The 15,856-nt window shown below is 35.2% G+C and overlaps 4 protein-coding genes and 1 long non-coding RNA gene across 5 annotated transcripts; 2 read left to right on the top strand and 3 right to left on the bottom strand.

The window, feature by feature from the left end:
- The first annotated feature begins 2,354 nt into the window (after window positions 1-2,354).
- On the top strand, window positions 2,355-8,145 carry LOC124434835 (phosphorylase b kinase gamma catalytic chain, skeletal muscle/heart isoform-like). Its single transcript, XM_046984760.1, is given in 13 exon segments — window positions 2,355-2,625; window positions 3,201-3,280; window positions 3,283-3,363; window positions 3,635-3,689; window positions 3,900-3,965; window positions 4,848-4,920; window positions 5,026-5,116; window positions 5,774-5,864; window positions 6,010-6,039; window positions 6,137-6,260; window positions 6,531-6,614; window positions 6,764-6,805; window positions 7,208-8,145. Coding segments are annotated over 13 exon segments (1,203 nt in total). The 5' UTR covers window positions 2,355-2,536; the 3' UTR covers window positions 7,505-8,145.
- A 613-nt stretch (window positions 8,146-8,758) lies between these two features.
- Window positions 8,759-11,727, top strand: LOC124434836 (carbohydrate sulfotransferase 14-like). Its single transcript, XM_046984761.1, is given in 7 exon segments — window positions 8,759-8,869; window positions 8,961-9,085; window positions 9,456-9,563; window positions 9,644-9,889; window positions 10,537-10,667; window positions 10,801-11,125; window positions 11,128-11,727. Coding segments are annotated over 4 exon segments (1,158 nt in total). The 5' UTR covers window positions 8,759-8,869; window positions 8,961-9,085; window positions 9,456-9,563; window positions 9,644-9,735; the 3' UTR covers window positions 11,676-11,727.
- Window positions 9,788-10,587, bottom strand: LOC124434842. Its single transcript, XR_006944916.1, has 2 exons — window positions 10,524-10,587; window positions 9,788-10,298 (listed from the first exon to the last, which is right to left on the bottom strand). It is a non-coding gene; the product is annotated as an uncharacterized LOC124434842 (long non-coding RNA).
- LOC124434837 (alpha-(1,3)-fucosyltransferase 11-like) lies at window positions 11,622-13,315 on the bottom strand. Its single transcript, XM_046984762.1, has one exon. The coding sequence runs from the start codon at window positions 12,882-12,884 to the stop codon at window positions 12,087-12,089; it is 798 nt and encodes a 265-aa protein (XP_046840718.1). The 5' UTR covers window positions 12,885-13,315; the 3' UTR covers window positions 11,622-12,086.
- Window positions 13,316-13,878: 563 nt separating this feature from the next.
- LOC124434330 lies at window positions 13,879-15,817 on the bottom strand. Its single transcript, XM_046984214.1, has 3 exons — window positions 15,766-15,817; window positions 15,542-15,654; window positions 13,879-15,054 (listed from the first exon to the last, which is right to left on the bottom strand). Exons 1-3 carry the CDS (start codon window positions 15,815-15,817, stop codon window positions 14,278-14,280), a joined length of 942 nt encoding a protein of 313 aa, XP_046840170.1. The 3' UTR covers window positions 13,879-14,277.
- Window positions 15,818-15,856: the final 39 nt, after the last annotated feature.

Below are 15,856 nucleotides of genomic sequence, written 5' to 3' on the forward strand. Positions count from 1 at the left end.
CTACAACAATTCCATCGTGTACAAATTAAGAATACAGAAAGCCTCGTCCTGTTCAAGAATGTCAGAATATCGAACATTTTAAATGATGTGTTAAACAGAAATTAGAATAAAATCTGTAGATTGTTCTCCCACTGATAGCAGGTGAAAATGAATAATAAACAAATTTATTATTTCAATTTGATTCTTATTGTGCAAGTGTGGAATTTCAGGACACATGGCAGCTCTTCAGCACAAACAAACAGTTATAATTTTTTCTTAAGATGAAAAATAACAATTCTAAACACATGATGATAGGAGAACAAAATTAACAAAACAAGTCACCCTAATTGCTAATGTTTGTAATGTGTTGATTACTGTATTTGAAACGTGCTTCAACTTCTTTTTAATACGTGACATTTTGCTGAACACGTTTACCGTTATTCAAATTCTTTTCATTCCTCTTATCTTTGCTATGTATTTATACGTAACTAATCTTTCTATCCACAATACACAATTTTTCATTGAGTAATTATTTAGCCAAGCGATTAATTTATGTTTTGGTCTTTGTCTTTGCACCATTTCGTCGCATTTGTAAACGAGAAAGGATGATTATGACTTTGTCGATATAACGATGCGCTTTTTGTTGAATATCTATCGCTTGCATTTTGCTAGAACTCGACATATGAAGCAGATTTTAGCGTCTAGTCTAATAATATGGTTTTCGTTAACGATTTTAGCGGTGTTTTTAAGAAATCCGTGCTCAAACGTAATTACAAGTTTCAATACACAAAATGATGCATCAACAGATAAAGAACCGATCACATTTGATTTACAGAAATTAAAGAATGTTGTTGCCCATCAGCAAAGTCGTCAGAAAGTCCTCCGAAAACTTCTCTATCGTAAAAGAGCAGACAATTTTCACGAGCCTATCGAAGTGGACACGTCACAAGATGAGGCGCGATGTCCAGAATTGTACACAATTGCTCGTGATTTATTGCAAGGATTGAAAGTAAAGTTGCCGTACGAGACTAATAACACACGTTGGAAATTTCGTGAGCGAGTCGATCTGAAAAAACTCAAAGAAACTCATTTACGCTGGAATCATCCATGGAACAAGAAGAACTCACAGTCGAATAGAACTCGTGAATTATTACGACGTTACAACGTGTCAGCGGTAAATATCAAACGACGTAAAATCATGCTGACATACGGCCATAATTGTTGCAATGCTTCGAAAGCCAGGGCAGTTGAGCAAGCGATCAAGGCAGGACGAATGGATTACGCAGAAGCTCACGATGTTTTATCTTTGTCCATACCTTTTCAGGTATCACATCATGCACAACTACGAATGCGAAAGGGTGCTGGTTACTGGTTATGGAAACCATATTTAATCCTCCATGCTCTGTTGTACAAATTAAATGATGGCGACTTATTCGTATATCATGACTCCGGTATGTATTTATCACGTGATGTGGGACCATTGCTCAAGTTATGTCAAGATGTAAAGCCCAATGTGCTTGCATTCTCTATGACGTATTACGAGCGTTTTTTTTCGAAGCGAGACGCTTTTGTGCTAATGGGAATGGATGATCCAATTGTGTATGGTGAGCACCAACATCAGCGTTTAGCCAATTTTATTGTAGCAATGAAAAACTGTGAAACTATACAGTACTTCATGGAATATCTTGCCTACACGATGGACTTTCGAATCGTCAACGACAAAGATAATGTAATGGGTAAACCAAATTTTCCTGGTTTTCTTGGAAACCGACATGATCAGACTGTGCATTCACTGCTTTCCAAGAAGTGGGGTATTGTTGAACTTCGTGATCCCTGCGAGTGTGGGCGGAACGGTTTTGATAATCGGGGCGGATACTCCTCAGGACCATACACGGCATTGTATGTCCATGATAGAGAGCGAAGTAGATGAAATATTGATGTTTTGGTGTAGCGTTGGAAATGTAGTCTAAATTATCTAAATTTTAAGTATTATGAGTGACTGCAAAAGCAGCATTCCACGTAAAAAACATACGTCTCTATAACTACTTTGCAGTATCAGTATGAAACCATTTATCCACCTCGACTAATACATTTATAACAACGTGCCCACTTTTCACGACTAACACTTCCTTATCTTGTGGATTGAGACAGCCAAGAGATTGATGCAAGTACATATGCTCTGTTTGAAAATATGTCGAAATAACGCTTTCGATGGTGTGTAATTGTTAGGTCTTTAATTTTTCTTTTATTATCTTTACTGTTATTTTCGTCGTTTTTTGAAATTGAAAACTGAATAAGTAATATACATGTTTCCGGGGGGAGTGGTACGAGATCGCCACACGAGGTCTTCAGTCTTCCTTCAAGTTGTTCAACTTCAAGACTTCAAGCATTAACAAACATTTGATGTTATACCTAGAATAACTTTTTTGCTTAACAAGCCGCAGTTTAGTCTACCATACGACTTGAAGATTTTTGTAAAATGTCTAAGTTTTGGGCTATGTTTAAATTTTGCTGTCTTATAACAGAAAGTTGTCTGTGAACTGTCATACATCATCAGATGGAGGATGTAGACGGGGCAATCTTTGAGGAAAACGAGGCCACCGAAATCTTTCACACAAAATACAAACCAAAGGAAAAGCTTGGAGCGTAAGTTTATTCATGTTGTTCTTCGGTTGTTTTCGTGTATTTTTGATGAATTAAGACGCCGTTGTGGTCAAGTTACATTGTTTATTAAAACTGTGGACATGTTTGACGTTTTCTTTAGTTTTTCCTCAAGTTTTGATCAGCATGCGTAAAATTAAAATTCCTATTTGACTTAGATAAAACCCTGATAAACACACTTCATAATTTAAAGGGGGAGATGATAAATGCAAGCCTTCCTGCCTTGAAGTTTCTACCAAAACATTTTGTTTTAAAAAATCGTTTATATAACGTAGGCGTACTTCACAAAAAAATTTGTAGTTCATATATATACAGGCTTTATTTACTTCTATAAAGTTGCACGTCTTTATAAAATTTTTTTGTTGATTTCCTTGACTATTTTGCCTGAATTTTATAAAGTTTTCAAATTTTTGAGGGGAGGAAGTTGCTGCTGCCTACCCTGCTGCCATTCCTAGCTCATATGCTTATGTATGTAAGGAATAAATGTTTTTAGTCTTCAATAAGTGGTGGCAATGTCAGGCCGAAGGTTTCTTCAACTGTGTTGAAAAAGGTTTTTCCAGGGGGGTGTCAAGTGTAGTACGTAAATGTGTTCACAAGGCATCAGGTCAAGAATATGCGGTGAAAATTGTGGATAAACTTGGTAATCATGGGGAGCAAACATCAGTGAGGTGACAAAAAATGAAGCTGAACTTTTAAAACTTTTGTGTGGACATAAAAACATCAGTAAGTGATATATTGAAAGCCATGACTTCAATTGAAAGTTGAAATATTTCGATGTGGGAAGATTTGATGCTAAGTTACATTTTAATGTAGTGGATCAAAAATCAACATTTGCTTTCTCCTTTTGAATTTTTGTTTATTTCCCCCACCATAGTTTATGGCCTTTTTAAGAAGAAACCTTTTTGAAAAAATATGTTTGTTTTTTGAAACTGATTTATATTTCACCAATTAAATGATAGAATTAACTTAATTCAAGTTTTTTGATTTTGTCTAGTATCTTTGGTGGATTTCTTTGAGTCGCCTACATTTTTCTTTCTGATTTTTGAACTGTAAGTGTGATATACTTGCTATCCCATTATTTGTTTGTATTTTATTTGTTGTTTAAAATGCTTATAGCATTTCCTTGTGCACAACTTTTGTTGCATAATGTTTAATCTTGTGTATGGTTGTATAAAAATTACTGATTGGTGATTTTCATTCATCAATATTTGTTCTGTCAAGGCAAGGCTTGAGAAAAGCTTTTTTACTTTCATCTTTAGTGCTGTTGGTGGCGAATTGTTTGATGAACTAACCAAAGCTGTCACATTCTCTGAAAAACGAACTCGGTTTGTTCTTTGTATTTAGTAATATACACCTTTGAAGACAGGCCAGTTGCTATCCTTACTAAGATGATTTTTTTCCTCTCTGCATAAAAATCTCAGTATTTAAAATTTTTTTGTTACTGCTATGTATTCTAATATGGTGGGAATTGTCAGAATAATGCATTAGTAATGCATTGTCAGAGTAATACATTATTGCAGACCACTACAATTTACCACACCCTCTTAGAGTGGAAAAAGGTCTGTGTGGAAGATTCTGTGTATATATTATACATAAAGTAATGAAACATATGAATGCTTCAAAAGGAGGACAATATTCCTTCCCTTTTTTGCACTCAAGGCTACTCTTTTACATGTGACTTTGAAAAACCACGTTCTGTGATTTTAGGTGTAATTTAATGCACCAAACAGTTTTAATTTTTGCTTTATCGTTACCAAAAATATTTTAAGTTTTTGATTATTCATTTCATTGATTATTTATTACCATTCATCAAAGTAGTAGTAATGCTATGGTGTGTTTAAACAAGCTGATCCAATGCTGCCTACCAAATTTCATTGATACGCATATCATTTTACCATTACAATTTATCAATTGATGGTTGACGGTCTTATCAATCATATTCCACAAACAGACTAGGTCTTTTAGGATTGAATATTAGTCGTGCAGAAGGGGCAGTTACTGTATTTTAGAATTAATTCATATGGGAGTACTGTTGACAATATAAGTGCATGCAAAAAAATACTTTAATGGTTGATGTACAAAGACCTTGATTGAATGATGAGTGTGTTTCCATAGAAACTTATCAACTTTGTTGCGTGTGAAACTTGTTACATTTTTTATGACCATTTTTCTTATCATTCCTGAGTTTCCGATTATTGTAATTTCAGTAATGTGATGTATGAAATACTCACTGCTGTGAAGTACATGCATTCCAAGAACATAGTTCACAGGGATTTGAAGGTGAGATTATTACTCACGAATGGTAATCTGTGATAATATACTGTTTTATAAAGATTATCCAAAATCTCAAACTCGCTTTTTGATCACTATTTCTTTTATTTCCAGCCTGAAAATATTCTTTTGAATGATAAGATGAGGATAAAATTGTCTGACTTTGGATTTGCTAAGGTGTTAAATGATGGAGAGACTTTGACTGGTATGTGTCCTGTTGTTTTCTTTTTGTATTGTGGATTACAGCGTTATTGTGATCACTCATGATGAAGACACTACACTGAGGCAATTCTTTGAAATTGAGCCTGCATGAGAACATTTTAAAGCTAATCTGTATGATGTGTTGTATAATGTTAATGTAAGTGTAAATTAGTACTATTTCATGTATTTTTCATTACTTGGGCATGTCAATGTTCACCAAGGGTGCAGTGGTCAAAAAGTCCTTTGGAAACGTCAATTTTTGTGGTTCACGCACGCAGCACATTTTACTTTGTATCTCAGAGAAAAATTGTGAAAAAATGTAGCAGCGTATGTTTTCAAATAAAGTCACCCTTCTGTACAATAGATAACCTATACTTCATCTATACATAGCTCCAGGAATTACTACATAATTACAGTGTAAATATCCCACACGTGATGGGAGAATTGTTCTACGTACAGTGGAGTATAAGGAATTTGGTTTCAACATCAGTTTACTCCAGATAAAGACAATTGACTGGAGCATATAAAGACTAAAGAGTTGACATCTAATCACTCCTAATAAAGACACTAGACTGGAGCATATGAGAACTCAAATCATTTCAAATCCTATAACGATTAAAGTTGCAAAATATATATTAATTTTTCTTATCTCACACATTAGATCTTTGTGGTACGCTTGGCTATCTCTCTCCGGAAGTTCTTCGTGCTAGTATGTACGACGATCATCCAGGATATGGCTTCAAAGTGGATTTGTGAGTATTAAAGGAATTTTTAATTAAAGGAAAAGTTTCAATGTTTGCAATTTACAAACATTTACGTTTGCAATGTTTGTTTCTTTCTTAGGATCATCCATCTAACGTACTTTCTCATGAACTAAATATTTCTTTTTTGTTTTAGGTGGGCTTGTGGTGTGATAATGTATACATTGTAAGTGTGAATCTTTAACTTACTATTTCATCTCGATGGCCTGGACACTGAATTGGGGTTAGGGTTGGGGTCTTATAAAGGGGATGTAATTTTTAAGGTTATCTGGATGTCCGCCATTTTGGCATCGTCGACAAGCTGTTTTGATTCGTTCCATTATGGAAGGTCGTTATCAATTCACTGGTGCAGAATGGTCTGATATATCCGACTCAGCCAAAGATCTGGTAATTTTACCGAAGATCATATTTTAGATACTTGTCATACAAACATTGGTAAATGACATTCACTAATGTCATAGAAAAATACAAAATGACTAGTTGATTGTTTGTAAGCGCGGATTTTATATACCGTTCTATAGGTATTACTTCATTGATTTATGAACAATATATGAAATTTTATTGAAAAGGAGAAAAAGGATTTAGTAATAGTTATGTTCGGGTTTTGTAGTGTGTGTTTCAGAGTGGACTAATTGTTAAACGGTTAAATACTTTCAGATTTCAAAACTTCTCGTGTCAGAACCAGAAGGCAGATATTCGGCCGAAGATTGTCTGAAGCATCCTTGGTTGGAAGGTGTTCAAGTAAGTACAATTCGTCATTTTAGCGAAGGTTTGAAACCGCAAAGTCAACAAATAATGAAACTGGTGTCAAGCATAACGATGTCTCATGATAGTATTTTTTGTTATTACTTATTAGTTTAGCTGTTATCTTTCTATATTATTTTCTGTAGATATCGAGGCCTATTGCTTTTGTTGGTCGAATAAAATTACGAGTGAGTCAACAATTTTTACTGCCCACATGGCTACTGTCAAAAATTCTTTTTTAAGTGCGTGGTTTCTTATTAGATGTGTAAAATTTAGGATCTTAAAAACCTCACTATTATGGAAAACTGCCTTCAGAATTTCTGACAGTTTTTACTTGTTTACGAACTTCAAATGCTCTATTTGTCAATCAAATTTGAGGTTTCGATATATTCCAAATTTTCGTCTTGAATTTTTTTACTTGTCAATTAAAATTACTGTTTGAGTTTAGATGGCCTCATCAGAGACGGCAGTCATGTGAGGATTGATAATGCATATTTGCTGTGTTTAATTATACATCGCATACTTTTTGCAATAAAAAGCGTCTTTCAGATTGTTGTTGCTTTATAATAAACGTTGACACATATTTCTAGGGAGCCTTAATTGCTGTGCGAGCTTGTCTTGCCCTACGTCAGTCGATATTAGAAAAACAACTTATCACCATTCAAATGGCAAAAAATTCACCGTATAAAGTTAAGGCTTTCAGGAAACACATCGACAGTTGCGCGTTTAGAATCTACGGCCATTGGGTACAGCGGAAACGTGACGACATTCAGAATAGAGGGGCATTGTTCGAAAACCGTCCGAAAACCGAAATTATTAACGGAATGGATGATGAGCATTTCAGGACTTCCATAGAATATGACATGGGTTTAGTGTATAGTAGGTGATCTTCAAATGACGTGACGTATCAAAATTTAGATGTTTGTTGTATGGTAATTTATTTTTCTCCACCTCTGGTTTTCATTTGCACACAAGTAAGGTATGCTTTTGAAGTTTTTATTGAAGATTTTCATCGTTAATTTTGAGAGAAATACCGAACTGTGATGAACAATCGTATTTATTGGACAAGAGTGGTTCAGTATCTTGGTCTCAATAGCCTGGGTAAAATGTTACATTTGGAAGACGAAAAAAGATCAAATTTTTGTTATTTGTGAAACGAACATACTGTTTGTACACATTCGCACATTATATTTCACTGAAAGCTCAAACATTGGAAATGAGTATTATATGGTTAGAATTATTTTATAACAACAACAATACTTCAAATTTTTGTTGTTTGTTAAACGAACATACCGTTTGTACACATTCGCACATTATATTTCACTGAAAGCTCAAACATTGGAAATGAGTATTATATGGTTAGAATTATTTTATAACAACAACAATGCTTCAAATTTTTTGAGATATTTTATTTCTCTAAATGTTGTTTTGGCCACTCTCTTTCTCATCTATCGCTGTAAATAATATCAAAAACAGTGTATTTTTCACTTTTAAGATATTTGAATGGGAAGTTTGCACATAAAACCTATCCAATTTTATAGCTCCACTTTCCGTTGGTGAGAATTAATCTGACTGTAATTTTACAATTGATCTGGAATGCTGTCAACAAACCTGACCGTCAGTTTTCTGTTGAACTTGAAATCTTGTCTCTGAGGAGGGGGGCAGCCTCGTACCCAGACGCTTCACGTGGCGTGCGTGGGCATCGCGCATTTGCGTGGCTGTAACAAGCCGACTACGTGTGCTTCCCTGCGATTTTCCCATTTTTTGCTCGCGCGTGTCGTCCCGCGCAAGTACGCAATGTGACATTCAAAGCGCCTGGTTACGAGGCTTGGAGGGGGGAAGGGATTTCATATATTCAGTTGTGGCCGACTGATTTCTTTTGAGCAATTCACTAAAAGAATTAAACAATTTACGTTCAAAAGAAATCAGTAGGGCACAGCTGAATTTGTGAATAAGCACCACTCCCCCCCTCCCTTCCCAAGTAGCGTCTTGGGACGGCTCTGAATTAATCTTTCATGTTTCAGCCATTCATTGAATTGATATTCTAATCACTGTGAATTTGTTTTTCTTCTAGTGTGTTTTAGAAATTTCATCATTGCAGATGACATCAAAATGCTTAAAGTTATCCCGTAGCTTATTGATATGTTTCTAGAGTTTGGTCTTCCAACTAAAAGATTGCTCTATCAGATGTTGAAGAGCTTCAGTACATAAGTGACTGTTATTTTTTTACGAGCGAAATCGAGATCATAATGGTAAGTATTCATGTAAAGGCTTACAACTTATTGAAACGTTGATCTCATCGTAAAAAGTAAACCCAAATCAAAATTAAAATCTTATTACTAGACCAGCACACATGTTTCACGAACGAAACAGCATACAGCTCTACGATTTGGAGTTTTGGACAATTGGAAAATAATTCAAAACACGATTCATCACATTAAAATATCACATTTTGGAAGCATCCAATTGTAAGTATAAATATATATATGTGTGTTGTTGACTGGGAGGTTCGTATTGAAAATATTACGAGGTCATAAAGTTCGTGTCAGAATCGACCCGAGGCCGAGAGACGCTTCTGATGTCGAATGATAATAATTCTTAAGTCAGGACCAACCTAAACAAATAAGTTTTTTATGTTTTTATAATGAAGCAATTCACGTTGTAAAATGGTCGATGTAGATTATTGACGAAACAGGATTTTTCCTAAAAATTTCACTTCGTTTGGATAGTAAAATACACTCTTGCTATGATAACTTGCTACCATCCGAATACATTGTGCTTTCTTCTCGAACAACTCACATGGCTTTTTAAATCAATTTTAAAAATTCTGAATTTTAGATTGTAAACTATTGCAAAAATAGCACTTTGGTCCACGATCAGGATATCGTTAAAATTCCCGCCTGATGCTACAGCCAATCAAATTACGGGAAATCAAAAGATACAATTGTATAAATAGAAAATAATATTCAATATGTAGATCGTTTTCGTTATGCACTAATGATTTTGTACGACATCTCCGTGTACAGTTGCCTTTGACGTGGACTCATCAAAACCTTTATTTACTGACATCGAATAATTTTGGGAAAATTATTACTAATCGACATGACATCTCCATTTGATGAAGCTTGAAAATCTCCTGATTCGGAGGATGAAAAAGAATACGAAGATTGTACTTATTGCCGTGGTTTGTATTATCCTTGTTGGTTTGTATTTTGATTATGATGCGACAAACACATTGTCTTCTACAGATGAAAAAAGTGTCATTTTTAATTGTAAGTCTTCAATAGCCTATTTTCTACATATTACATAAATTTATATGTACTTCTCGTTAGTTTTGTTTACAAAACATGCAAGTCAATGTTATGATACAATTATACAATTAGTGATCACTAACGTTTTTCTGAAGCCAAATAAACGTTTTAAATCGCCGGAGTATTTCATTTCTAATATTGCAATTTCATCTGGAGTAGAAAAAATTTCATGACAAAGGCTTGTAGGGAGTTGAGTTCATGAAGACATTCAAAGTCACTTGTATTTTGCCACGCGTTAACGTGGAATTTGCAGGGTCGAAGAATGTGCTAACGTAATTAAGGATAAACACAATGATTTCTAAGGAAGTGAATTGAATAGCAGCAAAACTTTTGAGCTGGCGACGTTTTTGAATCTAACTTGAACGATTTTCTTTTTTCTTTCGTGGCTTCTAGTTCTCAGTTTTATCTTCTTTTACACTTCATGCATGAAGTGTAAAAAATGGTTTTGATGAATTAAATACATTTTAGAAATAGGTTGCATTTGCCATATTGAAACGACTTCAAGGCAACAATGTTCACGTTCACTAGATATGAAAATAAAAAATCTTTTAAAAACCTAACTATTCAGGTTTTCAAAACAACATTTGCGGTGAACATTATTCTTTTAGATGATGAACAAGACGAGCTTTATCAACCAAACCAAATCACTCCACTCGAGCAGCCTGCCTTTACAAATAATGACGAAGAAAACGGGTCACCTTTAAGAAAGGAACCATTGCCAACTGTATTTGATGAAGAGGTATATCAATTGGGTCTTTAGCATGGGGTCGGCGCTGGTGGGGGAGAGAATAGCAAATAAACTGGTTATTTTACAAATAGGTTGAGTTTATGTATATGTCATCTAGTGAATTATCCAATGATATATATTTAAGGTTTACGAAGCAAGCGAAATTAGGCGGCAAGCTGTTGAGAAAGTGTGTAAAAGAAATAAGGGAGAAATCGTTGATCTTTTACAACCTGTTGATCCTAAAAGTCAAATAAAAATGGACATGCAAAGGCGAAGCGTTCTTCGCCATATCATCGTGAATGATGAACACAAAATTTTGTACTGTTATATCCCCAAAGTTGGCTGCTCGAATATCAAAAGAATATTTTTGGTGATGCAGGGTCTCTTTTCACGTATTGAGAAAGTAGACGGAGATAGTATGCGTAAAACTACACGCTTAGATGACAAAAGTATAGCATGCAGCAGAGAGAGTATATGCTGAAGAATTACTTCAAATTTTTAATAGTACGCGATCCGTTTGAGCGACTTGTGTCGGCCTATCGCAACAAATGGCAAAATAAGGCAAATACTTACTTGCACAGAACATTGGGCAAACAAATTGTTGAGAAATACCGTTTTAACTACAATAGGGAAGTGGAAACAGGTGATGACGTCACTTTCTTGGAGTACTCACGCTTTCTGATTGATTCTGAACCTTGGCGAGTTAATGAACATTGGATGACATACGAACGCCTGTGCAGGCCGTGCGAAGTTAATTATGATTTCATTGGCTCTATAGAAACTATAGACCGTGACGTAAGTCACGTGATGAAACAGGTACAAGCGAACGAAACGAAGTATTACATGATACGAATGAAGGGCAAACCACTGGTCAAGTCAAAGAGCAGCACAGCTGCCTTTCTAAAAGAGTTACCGCGTTCTTATTTCGAGCTATTGTTGGCTATATATAAACGAGATCACGAGTTGTTTGGTTTTAAAGTTCCTGAATACAACTCATTAGATGAACGCTACCCAACATGATGGTGGTTTAAAATGTTTACATTAAAACATACGTGTTTTTTTGCGATAAAAATGTACTTGTTTTAATGTTTTTAACGTCAAAAGTTATAAATCTCTTTAGTTCACCTAAGAAACACAAAAAAGGTACCATCTCATTGTTGTTTGCAAATGTTGGAATCATGATATGATACCCTAGCAAGTATCAAATGAAACTAATTCCAACATATCCTTCCTTGCACATAACCTCCCTTGCAAGAGCGAGTGGTTTGTATTATTCATCATGTGAACCTCCTTCATTAAGGCGAAGGCAACTGCAAGAATGATTGTAGTAACTAATGATAATTGCATTGCCTACATAGTATGACATGCTTGTGTTTTGAATCCTCACTAAGTCACAAGTTTCCTCCATAATACCTTATGATAAAGAAGGTATTACTCTCTAATCCATTTTTCAAGAGTCCGTCTTTGTTTGCCGTCACACCTGTCCGCAGGTAACTGCCTCTTCAATCCCTTGTCGTTTGACAATCTCATGCAAACCTGACAATAGAGGGGCCAGCCTTCCCACCACAGTCCAATAGGGGAGTTAAGGTAGTTCTTTGGAAATGCGAACCCTTCATATTTCCAACTCAAAAATTTGTTATAAGCTCTCTTGTTGTTGCCGAGCCAGGTGAGGTAATCACCCAATTTACGTGGAGATTTAAAGTCCCGTACCATTATAACAGCATTCTTTAGATTACCCCATTTTAAAATCTCGTCTATTTTGTCGGTACCCATCCATACAGGAACAGACCCGGACGATAGCGCATTGAACATTTTTTCAGTTGTGTAATAATCGCAGTCGGAATTTGGAAAAACCAATGTAAATTTATATTTTCCGATAAGCGGTTGTATTTTATCAAATCCTTCTGGTAATCTTGGCTTATTTCTTAGACATTTCCCATACGAGTCCACACGAATATGCTTCATTAACCGATGCATGTATAAAGTGCGAACGTTTTCGCAATGACTGTAGATGGCTATAACAAAACCTGTTTTCTTCTCGAAAGGAAAAGGCTTCGACAAGCTAGGCTGGGTGAATTGAGGACATGGAAAATCCGAATCCAAGCGATAGGTAGCCGTATATGTAAACTTAGCCATAATTTTTTCATTAGGAGTTGCCTTGTTAAACACAGGATTTTCGTTCGTATGAAATATCCAGGGTATTGAGTCGTATTCTGGTGAATTTGGCATTTCTTCAGTATTTCCGCCATGTATAACTAAGGCAGACACATGACCGATACGACTTTTATTTGTCGTAAGTTCACATTCACAGGACAATCTTTGACAGCCGAGAAAAATGGAAAATTGTGTCGTTTCTCCGGGGAAGTAATTTGTACATGGTCATCGAAAACTTTAGACCAATACAACACTAGGATTGACGAATTCGGTTTTCTCAGACTACCTGCAACGATGCTCTTTGGGATATAGCTTTTCTTGACGTTAACATTTTTCATTAAGCTTACGTGAGAAGTAATAATTGCAAATATCACTGACACAAAAACGATTGATCCTATGGAAAAAAAGAAGTACAAGTACTGTTTCATTTGAGCGGAAATATTTGTAATATATCATCCTTTGCATATCCACATTGTTGTCAACGATACAAACAAATATGACGTGAAGGCAGCGATAACTTTGCAGGTTGTTTCGAACTTTGAAGGTTCAATGGTCACATAGGTCAACATTTAAAGCTCTTAGGGGGTGTTTACATGAATCCGGAATGAGTTTCGATCCGGAATGAACTCATTCCACTTTAAAAGAAATCCTATTGCATGTTTACATGAATCCGGAATGAGTCACAACTCGATCCGGATCGAGTTCATTCCTAGTTTCATTCCGGATCGAAATTTCATTCCGGATCGAAATTTACTTGTTATCTCATGTAAACGCGAATTGAATTTCATTCTGGAATGATATTGTGATTAATGACGAAGCACGCGCATGTGGCATGGGTATTGTCTTCCGGCAAATTGAAGCTCGTAAGCAAATAAAGAGGCTAAATGGGTTAAAATGAGTGCGAAGAAAAACAACAATTAGTTTCATGTAAACGCGGATTGACATCACGTTTCGATCGGGATTGAAAGTCATTCCGGATTCATGTAAACACCCCCTTACATTGTAAAACCGGTAAAACATACTCAACAATACTCGAAAAGTATTTCGCTCAAGTAAATATAAATCACTGTTTTTGCTCAAGTATATGCATTATTAATCAATCGATATTAAAACAGGCCTCACAATACTTTAAAAGTCACTCGTGACTGAAACCACTTAAAACGTGTTTCACTATTTCATTCGTCATATGAAAAAGAAAAAGTCCTTTACATGCTAATGCTAGAAAAATCAAAGAAACTGCTAATGTTCTGAAATTTACTAAAAAAACTAGAACTAGCAGTGGAACGCTATAAGCTTATAAAGTTTACTAATAGAGCATGTCACCAGTAAGTGACCTTTTAACAGTATGCTTCTTAGGCAAGTGATAATATTCACTTGCCATTCAGTTGCTCAAAAGAGCATACTTTTGTGGAGTCTCCTGAATTATGATCTATGATTAGGATCTTTTTTCAGAACTGCTGCCAACATTTTACAGTTTGATGTCAGATGGTGATGTGTTTTCTTTATAAGCAAGGAAGTATATAAACAAGGCTCCTGGTGAAACCAAAAATGCCATTAAAATTATTAATGGAAACATGAAAAGAGCCAGTAATGTCATGGTAAATGAAAACTTTAGATTTTCGATGCAAAATTCAAACAACATAAACACAGCCAAGGTAGCAATACAGCAAATTAAATCAACTGTGACTGAGAACTGGTGAGGATAACCAAATGCAACCAAAGATATTGTCTTTAGGTTCATCCATTCCATCAACAAAGAAAATGTCAAATAAAAATGATGAAACATCATGAAAGTACCCACAAAAACTAAAAACAAAATAAACCAAGATTTTGGCCAGTCTTTAATTTCCTTGGAAGTAGTATACCACTGAAAGGGTGTCAAGTAAATGACCACAGCAAGAAAAATGAAGGCTACTTTAACTTGAAATAGTGTTGCATCAGACAAAAACACAACTATGCTACAACAAGTAACTGTTGATATGAGTTGTGCTAAAGTTTGATGGAAACCCAAGTTGACTAGCGACTGCGATCTATCCTTAGCATTGGTAATCTGAGCAATAAATAGGGCCATTGCAGCTGCTGAAGAGCTGGTGACAGCGAGGGTAATGTAACCATGAACGTGAAGAGATTGCAATTGTATGCTTGTATGATATAAAAATATGTACATTACAAGAGCAATGGTGAAAAACAAGAGTTGTGATGTTATCCAAAAATTTTCAGTAGTGTCGAGTGTCAGCTTGTGTGCCTATTAAATATAAAAAACTCATACTATTAACATGTACATCACTTGCAGAAAATAAGCCAAAAAGCATTTTATCATGCACAAAACAGAATTTATATATTTTTGCCATAAATATATTCATTAATTATTTTGTTCTAATCCAAAAATTTAATATGAAACCAAAATTTTAACACTGCCAACGAAAATCCTTTTCACTTATTTATAAATACAACTCTTTTAGATCTTAGTTGCTTTCAGAACCAAAATTATCTTAGATGCTTATGTCATGTCTTTCTTCACAATTGCTCACTTTAAATTAACCATAAATGACTTCATTTGTTTATGTCATAGTCACACATGTCTCATGTCTGCATTTGTTTTATCTTGTCTTATGTTTCAGACAGACATGTCTTCACTTCTCATACATATTTAATAATATGAGCAACACAGGTCTTTAAGACATCAAGGCAAAATGCACATGAAAGACAACAAAATACGTCCTTGCACCTACCAGCAAGAAATCACCCAAAGTTCTTTGCCATAGAATAGGTTGTTCAACCAACTGAAATTGACTTAAGAAATCGACAAACCATGATGACTTTACTTGCAACAAAAAGGAAATTGCTGCTAACATATAGAAAGTAGTCACTTCAACTGTCTGTAGCGTCGATCTCAACGAATTCGATTTAAAATGTGCAAGCGACACAACGGCTAAACTTGAAATAAACAACAAACCTAAAGTAGGTAAAAACAGTTCATCGAAAATTCCCGTGGCAGATATTGTCATGTTAATCGTGGATCTCGTGTCCGGGCATCATGTAATTTT

The sequence above is a fragment of the Xenia sp. Carnegie-2017 genome, unplaced genomic scaffold, assembly GCF_021976095.1.
Source record: "Xenia sp. Carnegie-2017 unplaced genomic scaffold, XeniaSp_v1 HiC_scaffold_14, whole genome shotgun sequence".
Classification (NCBI taxonomy): domain Eukaryota; kingdom Metazoa; phylum Cnidaria; class Anthozoa; order Malacalcyonacea; family Xeniidae; genus Xenia; species Xenia sp. Carnegie-2017.

Coding starts and splice junctions, on each gene's coding strand:
- LOC124434837 (XM_046984762.1), bottom strand. CDS start 12,884: ATGCCAAATTCACCAGAATACGACTCAATACCCTGGATATTTCATACG.
- LOC124434330 (XM_046984214.1), bottom strand. CDS start 15,817: ATGACAATATCTGCCACGGGAATTTTCGATGAACTGTTTTTACCTACT. Junction 15,655..15,765: donor ACTGTTTTTACCTACTTTAG/GTTTGTTGTTTA, acceptor ATATGTTAGCAG/CAATTTCCTTTTTGTTGCAA. Junction 15,055..15,541: donor CTTTGGGTGATTTCTTGCTG/GTAGGTGCAAGG, acceptor TATATTTAATAG/GCACACAAGCTGACACTCGA.